The sequence below is a fragment of the Rhinolophus sinicus genome, linkage group LG05 (assembly GCF_036562045.2).
Source record: "Rhinolophus sinicus isolate RSC01 linkage group LG05, ASM3656204v1, whole genome shotgun sequence".
NCBI lineage: Eukaryota > Metazoa > Chordata > Mammalia > Chiroptera > Rhinolophidae > Rhinolophus > Rhinolophus sinicus.
The window spans coordinates 5,270,350-5,287,567 of NC_133755.1; the positions used below are offsets into that span (position 1 = coordinate 5,270,350).

Sequence of the window (17,218 nt, forward strand, 5' to 3'; positions counted from 1 at the left end):
GTTTTATTGTTTAAAAATGAGGATAGAAATAGGTAGCTGGCTATTCTTTCCATTGAGGAATTAAAGCAGATGCTGAATGGCTAACCAGATCCCCAGGTGACTGGGAGGCACAAGTTTGAAAAGCACTTACCTGGTTGTGGTAAAAATAATGGAAAGGAACCCATTTGAGGCAAACAACATGGATACTATCACCCAATGAAGAAGAGGTTTACTAACAAGTATTTTCTTGCAAAGCTGTAGAATGTGTTCGGGTTGATTGCCCTTACCTTCCTATGATATAAATTGGTTGGTATTAACTCTTAGGGATGTAGACATTGGTGTGCAAAACTAGAGGCAATTTCCAAACATCCCAGCATCACGTTCTCTTATCTCCTTTTATCAAAAACTTCTATTTTATAAATACATTATCATTTCCTGTTTTGATCATCTTTTTCACTTTATCTTGTTCTATAAGTCATTTAGACAACGTGGGCTATGTTTTTAAAATGGATTTCCAGAATAGAAATACATCTGTTTTTTATATAAATGCTCTTAATTGGAAAGTGACTTTTTAGGGCGAGAGAATAGTCGGGAATACAAGTTTGCCTTTCTAATGATAAGAATTATAGTTTTCACTTCTAGCACTCCACGTACATTGAATTTTAGTTACTCTGCTCTTCTGATTAAATGTTTGCTTGATGAAGAAAGTAAGTATTTGATATTTGGAAAGTCAATAGTGTTAGGATGATTTTTGTGCGAAAGGTCCTAAATTTAACATGAGTTCATGGCTGCATGAAACAGTAGAAAATATACCTTTTCTTTTCTAATTGCATAGTTTATTTGTTCTGTTTTCTTTATTTTTAACAGCATATCATGTCTGAACCCGAAGAAATCACTACCATGTCTGGACAGAAGTTACCATTGAAAATGTCTGTTGATTACATTTCTTTCTCCGCTCACACTGATTACCAGCAAACCAGTGAATTCATTCGTGCTTTGAAACCACCGCATGTGGTAAGTTTGTGGATTTGATTTATAGCATTAAAAGGAGACAAACTATACCCACGAAACATAGTGGCAGCTGGTTCTCAAATCATTTACCGCCTTCTGTTAATATGGCACTTTAAACAGAGTGCTTGTACTGGCACTGGATCTGACCTTTGCAGCTCCCCTTTAAGTTAGGCCAGCTGTGTGCTTTAATTTCTCCATTGACACATGGCCACCTGCTCAGATCTACCAGCACCAGTTCCATTGTTCTTCCCGCTATTTTCTGCTGCCTCCCCAGTAACTCAAGAGCACAGGCTTTGCAGAGTGACTGTTCTGAAGTCTCTGTCCCTCACCTACTGTGTAATCATGGGCAAGTTACTTAACTGCTCTGTACCTCATTTGTAAATAGGGATAATAATACCTAAGGTTTTCGTGAGGACTGAATGAGAGAGCATATATCTGAAGCACGAATGTGATGCCTGGCATGTAGTAAGTGCTTAATATGGAGAGAGGAGAAAGACAAGTCACATAACAGTAAGAGTTAGAGATGCAGATAGGTATGAAATACGTTACATAGCTTCTCGCTGATGTGATTGTTTGTATTTTTAAGTTTCATATCATTGTGAAAGTAACAATTATATTTTGGTGGGATTAGAGAGAGGGGTAAATTGAACAATATATATATTTTTTAGTTAGAGGAACACTGATGGAACACATGTCTGCAGCAAACAGATGAGAGCACTGTTCGTGGCCTGTTCGCCTGGCTGTGGCTAACGGGCTCCATTCCAGTGCTATAGTAGTTCCAATGACACACGACTGACTGCCTTGTGGCTCTCAGTTGCAGGTCTTGGGGACAGTTTCAGTGCCTGAGGGGAAAAAAGAACAAAAAAAATAAATGACGTACCCTTTCTGAATACACTGAAAAGTAGTTTAGAGGAAATGGCATTTTGTTGTCTTTTTTCCCCTCAAAATTTTTTATTGTGGTAAAATACAGAGGGTGCCAAAAAAATGGATACACAAGAAAGGAAAGAAACTATTAAAATTGTAATACGCAATATATACCGATAACAAAAGATGAATACAAGTCATGTGTATACATTTTTTTGGCATCCCCCGTATATATAACAAAATTTGCAATTTTAACCATTTTTAAGTGTACAGTTTAGTGGTACTAATTGTATCCACAATGTTGGATCCACAAAGCCTTCACAAAGCCTTCACCACTATGTTTCCAAAACTTTTTCATCACCCCCAACAGAAACTGTATCCATTAAGTAATAACTCCACATTCCCTCCTCCCCCTAGCCCCTGGCAACCTGTAATTTACTTGCTGTCTCTATGAATTTGCCTATTCTAGGTACTTCATGTAAAGGAAATCATATACCACAAGCACAAGGTTCATCCATGTTGTTGCATGTATCAGAACTTCACTCTTCTATGGCTGAATAATATTCCATTGTCTGTATAGACCACCTTTTAGTTATCCATCTGTTGATAGACACTTGGGTTCTTTCTACCTTTTGGCTACTGTGAATAATAACGTGGGCAGCACATAAGTATCTCTTTGAGTCCCTATTTTCAGTTCTTTCGGGTATATACCTACAAATGGCATTGCTCGATCATATGGTGGGTGAGTTAACTTTTTGAGGAATGACCAAACTGTTTTCCACAGCAGTTGGACCATTTTACATCCCCTCCAGCAGTGCACAAGGGTTCCAGAGCTCCATATTTTTGCTAACACTTGGTATTTTCCTTTTTTAACTTATAGCCATCCTAGTAAGTACCAAGTGGTATGTCATTGCGATTTTTAGTTTAATTTTCCTGATGACTAATGGTGTTGAGCACCTTTCTGTGTACTCTTTTGTTGTTCTTTTAGTTCTTTTTAGCACAATAGTCCTCACAGGTATTTGGCCCTGAATGAGCAGATTTTTTGGTAGAGAAAATCACCACCTATTTGTTAGCATCATAGCCTGTCAGTTGAGTTACAGCATAGGCAGCTCATGGGTGTTTTCCAATATATGTGGTTGACGGATATTCTCCCAGATTTGAAAGCCATGGAGGAAAGCTGTATTGCCCTTTCTCTCTGCAGTCACCACGTCATCCTCAGTCCCATTTCATTGCTCTCCAGGCTTTATCTCTGCTGTCAGTTTAAATTTCTGGCTTGAACGTGATGCTGACCTTCCTCCAGTAAACAAGTCAGCAAAAGTATATCAACACGATAAAATAATAACAGTGTTGGCGGTAATAGTAAAAAATAGCTTTTATTGAGTATTTACCATATGTCAGGCACGGTACTAGTGTTTTACATGTGCCAACTTGCTGGCGCCTTACAACTAACAACTGTTCTGTAGATGAGAAAACAGAAGGGTTAAGGGTTTGTGTTAAAGCAGCCAGGCCCCAAAGGCAGGGCTCTTCACCACGAGGCCAGATGCCTCTCCCTGGTGATGCTGGGCGGGCTTCCGTTAGCTCAGGCAAGCAATCATCTACCAGCAGTCTGCAGGTTTAGCGTGGTCTCTCTTGTAAAATATAGGTGATAAAAGTGAATAGAAAGGCTGGTAGCTGTTGCAGTAGTTGTAAATACCCCCCTAAAACATAATTTCATTTAGTTCTGAAATATTTTATTTGGTATTGCTTTAAAAAAAGAAATAATCAGAAGTCACTTTTATTCCACAAAAAGCTTCTTTTGAAAGTCTTATTAAGAAAAGTATGGGTGTTTTCTGAGATCGTAGGAGTAGCAGTAGTTTCATAGAAGTCTGTTAGAGTCTCCTGAAGTCACCTGGTCCAGTGTGAGCAGAGGGGCCTAGAAAAAGTCTGGCTTCCATAAAGTTGTAGATCTTGTCAGTGGCAAAAACTGGAGTAGAAAAGATGACATTTCATTACTCTCTCTTGAAATAGTTCCATGTAAGGATCTTTTAAAGGCAAACAGGATGAAAGTGCCTATATGAGTTTGACTGCGGGTCCCTATAAGTAGTAATGCTTAATGACTTGAAGTACTGTGTTTCCCTGAAAATAAGACCTAGCCGGACAATCAGCTCTAATGCGTCTTTTGGACCAAAAATTAATCTAAGACCTGGTCTTATTTTACTATAATATAAGACCTGGTAATATAATATAATATAATATAATGTAATATGATATGATATAATATAATATCCGGTCTTATTTTGCTATAAGACTGGGTATAATACAATATAATATAATATGATATAACATAAAATATATAATACTGGGTCTTATATTAATTTTTGCTCCAAAAGACGCATTAGAGCTGATTGTCCGGCTAGTATTTTTTTCCGGGGAAACGGTATATTTAGCGAATTGAGATAAGAGCCATCATTACTCTGAACTAAGGATGTTTCCCTATGCTCTTTTAAAATGTATTCTATGTAGATCTTAGTCCATGGAGAACAGAATGAAATGGCCAGATTGAAAGCAGCCCTGATTCGAGAATATGAAGATAATGATGAAGTCCACATAGAGGTTCATAATCCTCGGAATACAGAAGCAGTAACCTTGAACTTCAGAGGAGAGAAGCTAGCCAAGGTAAAAGGTTAGGGTTCCTCATCCTACCCACGGCTTTTCTTCAGAGAACTATGTACTTAAGAAAGTCAACCTCTTTCTTCAGTCAAGTCAGGATAATGTGCTTAACGACGATTTCTTTCTACACGGTATACCACGAGAACTTTATTCGTACGCTTTTTAGGCTGCTTCTGCTCCTATTAATTCATTTTTTCACATGGAAAATTTTCAAAAAACTTACATCTTAATACAATTGAATTTGATAGCTTTTTAATCCATATCCCCACTTACTTTTCATTCCCACATCTGAGAGTAAAAAAATGTCCATTTCTGTTATTTCACTGTTTGCAATACAATATTCTGTCCACCCATTGCCATTCTCCCTAAGAATCTACATAGGCCCACAGTGCTAAACATATGTCTGTGGATATGATGGAATTTATAAAAACTTGTCTTTTTGAGAATTAATCCTTTCTGATGGTGAAATATAATATTTTCAGAATTTGAAAAAGAAATTGTTAAGAAAAATCTTACCCAGCATTTTAGAGGCGTGCTGTAAGAAGTCTGCATTTTTACTCCGTTATCAAAAATCGTAAGATACCTCTGAGGGGAACTTTGAATGATCTGAGTGAAGTCTTGAGTATCAAGCATGTGTCAGTGAGCAACTTTACAGCATTCTTTTAGTACAGAACAAGCTAGATACGAGGCAGTTAACTGATGAATAGCTTTCTTGCGGTTGCATTCAAGGAAAAAAAAATGTGCAAAAGTTAGGATGTGAGCCTTTTTTTGCCAAAGAAGAGCAAATGGTTGTATTTACTCCTGAATCTTCCTGTTCATAAAAGTTTCCAGTAGCTAGTTTCATGGAACAGGCCTTCTACCTGTAGAAAAATATAGCCAGTCGGGAATCTTGAACTGTATTTCCCAAACTCTGTCGATCACAGTGTGAGGAGAAAAAGAAAATTTTGCAGTCAGACAATTTAGGAGAAGCTTAGTTGAACAAAATTAAGCTAAGTTTATAGCAGGACTTTCCAGAGATTTTATTAGGCCATTGTGCATTATAAATCCTCAAGAAATACAGTATGCAGCATTTAAAAAATGTTTGAGTACAGAACTAAGAACACACTTTCTTAAGTGTATGTCATTTTTATATTTAACTTTATATATACATAGACACTATTGTCAATATCTATTTCCCGAAATAGTTTCATATTGGAGTGTTGTTCTTTTCTTTCAGCCATAACTTGAGTTATTTAGAATCATTACCTTTAGTTATTTTTTTCTTCAAGTGCAGTAGCGTTATTTAGGGAGAAGTCAGATTCATGGGGACCATCCTCAACTATGTAAAACAGAAACAAAGCAGCAGGTGAAGAAAATCAGATTTTAATACAGAATTGTACACCTGAAATCTATGTAATTTTACTAACAATTGTCACCCCAATAAATTTAAAAAAAAAAAAAAGGAAAAAAAGAAAATCAGATCCACAAAGAACTGTAAAAACCCATGCACTTTCTAGAAATGTCAGGCCAACCAATTGTATATATGTTAATAAATGAGCATATTGGAAACTAGCACACACACTTGAAAAAAGAGAAACTGCAGAAGGTGACGTCAGAAGACTAATCACTCAGTCTTGCTCCCGGAGGAAGAGAGCATTCTGCAGGCAGAACAGCATTCTTTCCCACCTTGTCAGCGTCTAGGACATCACTTTTGAAATCAGGCTCCTTTTCCTTACGTCACCAGCATTTAAGGAGAAAATAACCTCAAGAAATCATGTGAAATAGAGCCATCTCCCGTTATAGTTATAAGAATGAATGTTACCACGGCCTGGCTGTCGTTTGCCCTTCCTTGATTAAAGGTAAACAAGTATGAAACACGCCGTCTTTGTTCTCTTTGAGTTCATCTATTTGAAGTTGAGAGGTTATACTTGAGAATGTTGGCTTTCGTGTTTGTAAGGTTTTTGGTTTCGTTAGTTTTTGAACATCGTTACTGTCTCCTTAAGAAGATCTGTCCCTCGCTTGTATGAGCTCATCCCTACCTCTGTATTCAGAGGTGCTGCTTTGGGTCTAGCGTGGACTCGCATCTTTGTATGATGGGGCTCGCTCTGTGCGAGGCTGAGGCGCGTTTCTGGCCTGCATGTGCTATCCTTCCCACTGCACTGGAGCTTTCTTAAGCCCCAGCACCGAGTAGGTTGACTTGGTTGCCGAACTGACTGGAACTGAACTGAACCTAGTGACGCGCCAGGTCTGCCCCGTGACTCTTCCCTGGTTTCCGCCCTGGCCATAGGTGTTGTTTTCATAGTTTTAATATCTGATGTTCATCATTACGATTGAGTACCTGAATTGTTGTACTTCACAAGAGTTTGTTTTCTTCAAGTTGTTTTGTGTTTGGTTTTACTTTTTTGGTGTTTTTTTTTCTTTCAATAGGTCATGGGCTTTTTAGCAGACAAAAAACCAGAACAAGGCCAGCGGGTCTCAGGAATACTTGTTAAAAGAAACTTTAATTATCACATACTGTCTCCTTGTGACCTTTCCAGTAAGTATATTGTTAAATGCCAAATGTAGTTTGATTTTATCATTGCAAGAAAATCCATGAAAACTTATCTTACCTAGTGGCCACATTTTAAATAACAACCAAATAATAAAATAAGTAAGTGAAAGTTAATCCAGTCAGTCAGCTTTACGGGTGGTGGGGAGAGGATCTTCCTTGAACTATTGAAACATTTAAATTCTTTGTGAAATAACTTTTTTCTTCATTGGAAACATAAGTTTACCACAAAGATATAGACTGCTCCTGCTGACGCTTTACAAGCCCGTTTTCTTTCATGATGAAGTACTGGGAATTTATTTCCTGAAGTAATGTTGGATTCCCCACACAAGCATTTTGATTTTTATGACCTGGAGTTTTATGTCGCTTGCTTGGCCTTTGTGTTCTGTGCCTGTGTAAATGCTAAACCATCATTACTTTGGCTGTAAATATGATATTATCTTTAAACGAATAACTGCTCAACTTTATATGAGTGCTTAATGAAAAAATAAGGAATAACAGCTGTGTGGAGGTGTTCATCTGAGAGACAGACCTTTGCCTTTCAGACCATCTCACAGCAGAATAGACCTCGTTCCTTTATTCTGCAGTTAGTGAGTTCTTAGCCTGTGCCAGGCAGTGCGCCGGGTACTGGAGGACTAGATTTATTGAAAAGCTCAGTCCCAGCACTCGAAAAGCTGTCTAATGGGAGAAGCATTCTTGTCAAGAGCTAATCGCAGTATTGATTGGGGCCATAGAAGTGCCTACGTGTGAGGTGACAATGGGCCCAGGAGAGTGGGGACAGCTTGGCAGACCACGCCCAACTTGTGCGGGGTACTGAAGGGCTGTCAGGAGTTGCCAAGCAGAACAGGTAACAGGACAGCTGGCTTGGTGGCTGGAGACGTTCAGGGACCTGATACGTTCAGGAGAATGAGGGTGCTTTCTTACGGCTGGAGCACACATTTACTAGGGGGATGGCAAGGAGATGAGAGAAATGTAGGATGGGGACAGATTAAAGAGCACGTTGGTAGCCGGAAAAATATGTTCTCGTTTACGTTACTTTTACTTCTCTTTGCTTTCCCCCGGTATGTGTTTGCAAGTTGTATTTTGTGGGACTGGTATTGTTTCTTAAAGTATATTTATTCTAATTTCCTCTTCAGATTATACTGACTTGGCCATGAGCACTGTAAAACAGACCCAAGCCATTCCATATACTGGTCCTTTTAATTTGCTCTATTACCAGCTACAGAAATTGACAGGTGAGTATATTTATTGAAATTCACTTAATTGTTTTGTGTTTTTGAGTAAAAAAATTAAATATCTGGGAAAGGATATTATTTAATTTTGGTAATTGTCTCAGAATTGCACAAATTTTATTTGTACTTCGCTTGGTCGTGTTATTTCACATTTAGGTGAAAATTTTGAAAATTTATTCATTAATTTTTCTAAACTCCATTATGCCTTTTATCCTTGATCCACCAAAAATTCTAAAATATCAGTAGTCTTTGCTTCTTATATTTAAAGTTTACTTTGGTTTACCTACCCAAATTTTATCTATTTTCCTTGTTCAGTGAAAATAATTTTTCTGGTTCCATTAGTACCATCAATATAGCAGGTTTTATAAGAGCTCATAATGACTGGCCACAGTCCAGTAAAAGAGAAAAACCTATTCTTTTTTCTTATCAGACCATTTTGAGTTAGATATTTTTGTGTATTAACAGTGAGGGGCAGTGAGTAAATTAAAAGGTGTGGTCTCTAATAAGCAAGAACACTTAAATTACAAGTTGTACTGTCTGTTAATGGATTCTTCGTAATTCATACAGTAAAGAACTACCATAAAATAAACCAGAGGAAAGAAAACCTTTTTTTTAACCTCAGAACCTCACGTTAGCATTATAGGTCATAACATAGAAAGTTAATAAAGTATGTCTGACTTAATCCTCTATTAGAAAGACCAGAAAAGTCTCGTCTTAGACAATAGAATTGTCCTGTAGGATGAGTAACCTGTGAAAACAGAGGTAGAAGTGACTGTATGAATAATTGACTAGTCTCATGTTAAATGCTAATGTGCTAGTGGCTGAATCTCTTGTACAAACATAGATGTTTGACAATCACCAAAGTTTGCTACTGATAAAATGTCTAATGTCCAAGGTAAATCCTACGTGGTTATATGAATTTTATAATACATGTTGAGATCTTTCAGTTACTATAAGCAGTTAATATAAAATTTACTTAGTTATTTAAATGTGATTACACAAATGAGTTAATTTTTTTCATTATGTATTATTAGCTTTATTTCAGACATCTGTAAAAAAATTATGTCTCCGGGAGATTATCAGAAAATTAGATAAATCTTAAAATTCTTTCTTTCAGGTGATGTAGAAGAATTGGAAATTCAAGAAAAACCTGCTTTGAAAGTGTTCAAAAATATTACTGTAATACAGGAACCAGGAATGGTGGTATTAGAAGTAAGATTAGATTATTTACCTAAACAAGGAGGGGGGAGTTTTAAGAGTTCACATGTAATTGTAGAGAAAATTAGTTTCTTTCCAAGATCAGCTTTAAATATAACATAGGTAGTCAGGTATTTTCTATGTGGTTACAATAACATAGAAACTAATAATAAATTCAGGCTGAATATTTAGTATGAATAATGAGTAGAGGTCTCGCATATGAGTAAGTCTGAATAGATTTTGTGGTATCCCAGATTGTCTTCAGATATGTCAAAAAATTCTCAAGATAAAAATCTCATTCTGTTATGGTAAAACAAACTTGTCATACGGGATTTCTAAAGAGAGTGGAATTTTTAAGACTCGAATAAGCAACATTAATATGACCCAAATCCACAAAGGCAAGAAATCATTAGTTTAGGTAAATGTGGTTCGCACTGTTAGAATTTTAAATTCGTACTGGTAGAATTTGGAACCCAGACACCAAATGAACTTGATGGTTGATTTTGGTAGGTTGGCTTCTGTTGAGTTAAAGGGACTTTTCAAAATGAATCCTGGAACTGAATGATCTAGGGAGGTAATTTGTCTATTTCTTGGCATCAAAGTTATATGTAAATTGTATGCAAGTTTCCTAGCTGTATGGTCAGTTATTCTGCTCATACATATTATTTTTTTAAACAAACTGAAAAACGTCTGTCAGCTCAGGTCCCACTGCAGTTCTGTGATAAGTCTAAATTTGATTCATAAGGCTAATAATAACCGCAGAAAATGTCAAAAGGAGTAGTTATCTGTAACATGAAGTTACAATAATATATGAAACAATAATATCAGAGAAAGGGGGGGAAATGTTATTAGAAACATTAATTTAGCTATTCTATTAAATACTATTAAAGAATGTATGTTTGATCCCTAGAGTTAACATGTCAAAGAAGATCTTAGAGAACATTTTTCAAGTGCCTTATGTTTCTTGTAAAAGAACTCTTTGCACATTAAAAAAAAAAAAAAAAGGATGGGCACTGGTGCCTGAAATAATTTAGCTGGTCTCACCTTAACCTAGTAGACATGGAAAACTTTCTTGGGGCACTGGGCACGTGAAAGAGTGTCAGGGCTTTATATGAAAAACGAGATGTTTAAAAATATTACTCTCCTATCCTTCTGTCTATGCTATGAAAATATAGAGACTAGGAATTAAAGTTTGAATCCAGCACCAGCATTTACCACTTGTGTTATCTTACGCAAGTTAGTTTTTTTAAAGAATGGAGAAATTTTAATGCAAGAAAAATAATAACATGGGCTCAAGTTACTTTTGAGTCCATTTCCTCCTTTATAAAATGAAGATGTTAAAAGAATAGAATGAGATAATGCATATAAAACACTAGCCACAAAGGAAGTGCTCACCACATTTTACTGTTGTTGTTAAAAGAAAATTAGAGAATTCCAGCATTATTTATTAATTTCAGTAAACCTTGGGTCAGTTAATTTCAGTTAAAATGCTAGAAACTAGTCCCATATGTACAGTCCATGAATGGGTGGGTCGTATTTGCAGCTTTTGTGGTAGGCCATAGTTGTACCTTCCTAATTCTGCCTTTTGCTTTACAGTGGTTGGCAAACCCTTCCAATGATATGTATGCAGATACAGTAACAACCGTGATATTGGAAGTTCAGTCAAACCCGAAAATAAGAAAAGGTACAGAATTATCTCATTTTTCATTTATTATACATTTGTTTCATTTTATCAATTAATTCTTTCACTTCTCCCATGATTCTGTGAACTAAAAAGCAGAAAGTAGAATCTTCTTTCTTAAAATTGAAAAAAAGAAGGAATTAGTTAGTTCTTTGATTTCAGGAGGAAAAAAGTTTAGCCAACTACTTCATAATCCATCTTGTGGAACTGGCCGAATCTATAATATGAAATGAATAAATACCAGGACAAATCTAAATTACTCACTTGAGTTACTTGTAAGCGTTGGAATTTGTTTTGAGTAATAGACATTGTAAAAGTTATAATTTGGACACCATTTGATCATGTGTTTTAGTTTAATTAACTAGTGGGTAACTGATACCCCGTGTGCATGTAACATAGGAAAGCGAAGGAGCCACAGAAGTTCCCCCTGGGGTTGTCACGTGAGGGGCACTGTCACAGTCTGCCCTGGCACACAGCACTTCCATGACAGACAGTTGTAAAGGCAGTTGCTAGTTTGCTCTTATTTTATTACTTTACATTTTTGTTAGGTGATAAGAATATGAAGGACAAAGTGCAGAGTGGGGATATGTGGGAAAGAGGACCTTCTACAGAGGTTAGGAGCAGCGAGCCAAGGAACAAGGCTGACGTGCGGAGAACAGGGGTGAAAAGTGAAACCCGGGGTTTTTCACGGGCAAATCTTCCAGCGCTCATCCCAGTTCTATCAGAACACAGCTACTTGGTAGCTAGATTTGTTCCATTCACATCAAACACTCCCGACCTGAACTGTGTTTTATCCTCCAACATTGCTTTCTGTCCATCATATTCTGATAACCTTTTTGTAAATGAAGTATGTTTTATGACATACTGGCTGTATTTTTGTCAGGTATTTATACACTTTTCTGAAAAAGGAAATTTCGATGCAAAAATGGTATTTTTCCAGACCAATTAAGATGTCAGTAGTCTTCAGTTCAGTGTCTGCGCTCCTCTAAGTCCATTTCCATGCTACGTGTAGAGGACTCACAGAGCACGATGTCATGAGGCTGTCCACTGTGTTCTGTCTCTTAGGTTTGCCTATTCTAGACATTTCACATAAATGGAAGCAAATAACATGAGGTCTTTTGTGACTGGCTTCTTTCACTTAGTGTAATGTTTTCAAGGTTTATCCATGAATGAAATGTTGTAGCACAAATCAGTACTTCATTCTTTTTTATGGCCAAGTGGTTTCCCACTGCATGTTGTTTATCCATTCAGTAGGTGATGGCCATTTGGGTGGTTTCTAGCATTTGGCTCTTAGGAACACGGCTGCTATAAGCACTCATGTACAGGTTTTTGTGTAGATGTAGGTTTTCATTTCTCTTGGGTCAGTACCTAGGAGTTGAATGACGGTCTTATGTTAACTGTTTAACCTTTTATGGAACTGCCAGTTAATGCTGTACTGTTTTGTGGCTGGTGATGGACTAGGGGTATGTAGTGACATTTCAGGGCATGCTTGAGACCCCAGATCAGTATGGCTCATCTTTCTAATCTGTCAGATTATCTTGTTTGGGGGCAAAGCGAGATCATCTAAATCTAAGATGATTTTAAATACTAATTTTATTAAAACAATTATGGATGCATTATATGTTGTAGAAAGTTAAATTTACATAACGATTGAGATAAAACAAAAGACTTCAGAGATCGTTGAGCTCAGATGTGCCCCCTAGCACTCCTGGAGTTTCACTCATTTGCTCGAAATGAAATGTGTATGTGTAAAGTTTGAGAAACACTGGAAATACAATTGAAAATAATCTTAAGTGTGTCATTTTATGGTTCTTTAACAAGAACATGAAAGAATGTCATGAAAACATCCATTTGCCTCAGCAGGTAATTGATACATATACGTGTTTATCACTTGAAGGGTCTGTACTTAGAGTAACTATGTTCTGCTTATTGATTTGGAAGTTATTCTAAGTACGAATTTGGAAACTGAACTCTCTGTTGTTTTTTTCCCCAGGTGTAGTACAGAAGGTCTCTAAAAAATTAGAAATGCATGTTTATAGCAAGAGGCTGGAGATCATGCTCCAGTAAGTTGCACCCACGATCACTCAAGGTGGTAAGGCCGGGGCGGGGCGGAGGGGCAGCCTGAGTTGTCATGGTGCCTGTGTTTCTGTCAGTGAAGCGCGGTGAACCGTTTCCTTCTAGCTGCACACTCTAGTTACTTCCAAGTACCTGTGACTGTGAGATATGTTTTACATAATACAGAGCCAAAGAGTGTTTTCACGTGGGCTGGCGTAGTCGGTTGGCAAAGATGAAAACATCATTATCAAGGACGAATACTGAAATCCTAACCCAGTGTTAGTGTGCCTTTAAGAGTTAGTTTATATACTTATTCTCCTTAAATGGGGAGTCTTCATTAAGAATGGCTTTCTTCTAGACTCTTCTCAGATAGTAAGTCAGTAAACTACGAATTACCTTCAAATTCAGTATACTAGGTCTTTCCCCTTTCCTCACGTATTCTTTAATCCTGTTTTCAGAATGTCTTTCCAAATAAAATAATCATAAAACTGCTTCTCAATTGAATGTGAGATACCACTGTGTTTAAACTTCCAAGTGTAAATGCATCTTATCACTCTAGTTGTTTAAGTCCTTAGGATAACGTGGGAATAAATGTATTGGTATCAAATACATTAGTAAACAAACCGCCATTTGATCACATGCAACTGAAACCTTTTTTCTATTCTTTTGAAAATATTTCTGAAGTTCAAACTCAGTTATTTTTCCTTAATCCCAGGTTACCCAGCCAGATTTATTCAGATGTGTTTATTAACATTAATGTCCCCACCCCTCCCAGCTAAATAACACCTTACTGTCAGTGCTGGGCTGCTAAGGGCTGGCCAGCCTCTGGAGTTTTAGATTCACTGACTCCTTGCCTGCGCCCAGCCTGCCAATTGGACTGCTGTTTGCAAATGCCTGTGACTGATGGGGACCGATGTAGGAAGTAATGATTAAACTGTAGCTCCTCGAAGATGGAGGCAATGTCTTCGTGGTTTCTGGATCCCAGCACCTGGTATAGATAGCACCTGGCACGTAGGAGATGCTCAGTGAATAGTCTTAACTCAAAGGAGGCCTTTGGGGTTGATTAAAAGGAATGGACAGCCAGCGGGCTTGGGAGCCAGACAACATGATTCCTGGATCTGAATCGTAGGCCTGCTCACTAGCTATGGGGCTTGAGGCAAATCACTGTCTTGTTTCCTTCTTTACCGAAATTATTATAGGTTAAGGTAATATATGTAAAGTGCCTAGTACGCTGCCTGCTGAAGAGAGCATTCTGAATAAATGGTAACTGTGTAATTTACCTGTTTTGTAAAATTAACAAAATATATGAAGGTGAATAATTATGTATATCTTAGGAGTAAAGTGTAAGTATTCTACCTCAAAACTAGGGCCTATCTTCAATACGATGTTCCCCAAAAAGGTAAAACTACTTCACAAATTTGTAAATGTAGCCTACTAATATTGTGTCTTTGTTTATCTTAAGGGACATATTTGGAGAAGACTGTGTAAGTGTAAAAGATGGTTCTGTTCTTAGTGTCACAGTGGATGGAAAAACTGCTAATGTGAACTTGGAGACACGGGTATGTAGCTGTTCCTATGTTTCAAGAGATTTAGGAAATAACGTGAAGGCAAAAATAATCTGTGATCCTACACCTAACAAAATGTTTTTGCATTTTGACATTTCCTTCCAGTGTTTTCCTACTTTTTTTTTACAGGTTGTTTATATGTTATTATGTGTGAAGTTTTACATTCTTGCTTTTTATTTCTCATTCTGTCATAGTGTTTTTCCATGTTATTATTGCATAGTACACATTTCCAGGGTACATATCACTTCGTTGTTTTCCTGTTACATAATACACCTTAATCCACCCAGCGTCTCTCTAATTTGGCATCCAGTTGATTCCAGATTTTTCAGAGAAGCTGTTCTTCTGTTTGTACCAGCAAGATCCAGGAGGCTTTTCCAGACAATAGGATTCACAAGTGCAGGGTCAACTCTGGACTCACACCAGTAAAACTTGTATGATGTTTCACAAGCATGAATGAATAAGTATATTTCCTTGCAGAGTTTTGAAGATTAGAACAGTTATACTAAACAAATAACATGTCTTTTAAATTTCTTTTATATGTTCCTTGACTATTTAGGTGCTTTGAGAAAACACGAGATTTATTTTACCTCAATAGAAAAATAAGCTAAGAACATAAGCAAGTAATTCACTAGATAAGAAATATAGATAGGTAATAAACATGTGAACCAACTGTTCAGATCTATTAATAATTAGAAGAAATACAAGTGTAAAGTATGAAATGTAACTGCTTGCTTATATTGGCACAAATTAAAAAGAGATTGCTCTGACCCATTGATGGCAAGACAACTGGGAAACAAGTTATTCTCAGGTGCTGTTTGGGGTAGGGGAGGAGGTTGTAAGTTAGGTGGTCCATCTTTTCTGTAAGACAGCTTGGTGATAGCCATCAAAAGCCTTAAAAAAGTAAATATCTTTCTCCACAATCCCACTTACTGGATTTAACCAAAGAAAGTAATTAGACAAGAGAACAAAGATATATATACAAGTATGTCTATTTTGGCATTGATTATAACATGAACAAAATTGCAAGAGACGTAAATATCCAATAGTAGGAGATAACAAATAGAACAAATGAATAAATAATATGTATGGTGTATCCTCATACATAGAATACTATCTATGTACATATACATACTACTAGTCTCTCCACCCCGCTAGGAAATGATTGTTTGAAGAGTCATCATTTATCTACCGTGTAATAATTGTAGACTCAAGTTTAAAGACATTTGTGCTTTCACTTTCAGTCGGTAGAATGTGAGGAAGGAAGTGAAGACGACGAGTCTCTCCGAGAAATGGTGGAACTGGCTGCACAGAGGCTGTATGAGGCCCTCACGCCCGTCCATTAGGACCTTATGTCTCTGTGTTATGTTGAAACGTTTTCTAATGCTTGACTTTACTTCTGTTACTTAAAATAAAATGACTAGTTTCTCCCAGGTACTTTTGATGACAAATGGCCTTTATTCGAACAGCTTGAATACTGCTAAATTACCAACTAATTTGTCCATTACTTTAGAACTGCTAAATAAATTGCCCGTTATTTTAGAATTTATTGATTCCACTTCCAGGCATGTATTGAAACCTTAAAAATCTGCTCATAAAAACTGAATCAGAATGTCTTCTTGTACTTTTTAAGAAAAGAAAATAAACGATGATTTGTATTTTTATATCCATATTCTGAATATGAATAATTTGAGATGATCATTTAAAAGTTTTAAGTCTCTTTTCTATTTCTTCCCTCCTGATACTCTTGCTAAGTTCCTTAATTTATACATTTGTAAAATTATGACTTTGGGGGTTCAATAGTATATTCTTTAATAGCTATCCATTGAATTCAGAGATATTCAGAATGTTATTTTTATGACTCAAGTTCAGGGTTATTCAGGAGTCGGTTGTTGAAGTGCTTCATGTGTAATCGTTAGTTCAGTTTCCCGAAGTACATGTAATTCAGACTTGGAAATAACTGGACACAGGAGTGGGTGGTGCTGTTCCTGAGGGAGCGGACTCTGCGGGGGGCTAACGTGGCACCTACACGGATGAAAGGCCTGATTGTTACCTCTGCAGAAGGAGTGCGCATGTGCCTAAGCTAGCTCCTCCCCTCGCAGCCTAACTGAAGAGTTGCTGACACTGTCAAGCTAAAGGCATCTGTTGTTGCCACTGAATTCCCCTGACACTGTTTAGGTCTCATTCTTGCCTCACCTCTGGGTGACTTATAACCGTTGACCACTCCTTCCCTGCGCTTTAATGACAAATTTCAAAGTGTGAGTCTTACATGAAACGAAATGCACTTATTTGTATAACGTAGCCTACTTGGTCTTTGGCCCAAACCGAAGGTCTATGTGTCATGTAAGATTTTTAAAATGTATTATGATAGCTTTTAAAACATTTTCAAGTTACAAAAAATACACACTTGTAATATCTTAACAATCAGAATATTGACAGCGAAAAGGGAGAGTGTCCTTTC

At 37.0% G+C, this 17,218-nt stretch overlaps 1 protein-coding gene and 1 non-coding gene across 3 annotated transcripts in view; both read left to right on the forward strand.

Annotated features, from left to right (window-relative positions):
- The window catches only part of CPSF3 (cleavage and polyadenylation specific factor 3), a 31,500-nt gene extending 15,079 nt beyond the window's left edge, over positions 1-16,421 (forward strand). For both annotated transcript variants that reach the window (XM_019755937.2, XM_074331675.1), the window contains 9 exons: positions 847-993; positions 4,357-4,509; positions 6,910-7,018; positions 8,167-8,265; positions 9,380-9,474; positions 11,056-11,143; positions 13,134-13,203; positions 14,658-14,754; positions 16,002-16,421. In XM_019755937.2, the coding sequence (XP_019611496.1) occupies positions 847-993; positions 4,357-4,509; positions 6,910-7,018; positions 8,167-8,265; positions 9,380-9,474; positions 11,056-11,143; positions 13,134-13,203; positions 14,658-14,754; positions 16,002-16,103 (960 nt within the window). In that variant the 3' untranslated portion in view covers positions 16,104-16,421. The remainder of the gene's footprint in view (positions 1-846; positions 994-4,356; positions 4,510-6,909; positions 7,019-8,166; positions 8,266-9,379; positions 9,475-11,055; positions 11,144-13,133; positions 13,204-14,657; positions 14,755-16,001) is intronic.
- Positions 1,703-1,825, forward strand: LOC141571982 (small nucleolar RNA SNORA54). Its single transcript, XR_012497016.1, has one exon. It is a non-coding gene; the product is annotated as a small nucleolar RNA SNORA54 (small nucleolar RNA).
- Positions 16,422-17,218: the final 797 nt, after the last annotated feature.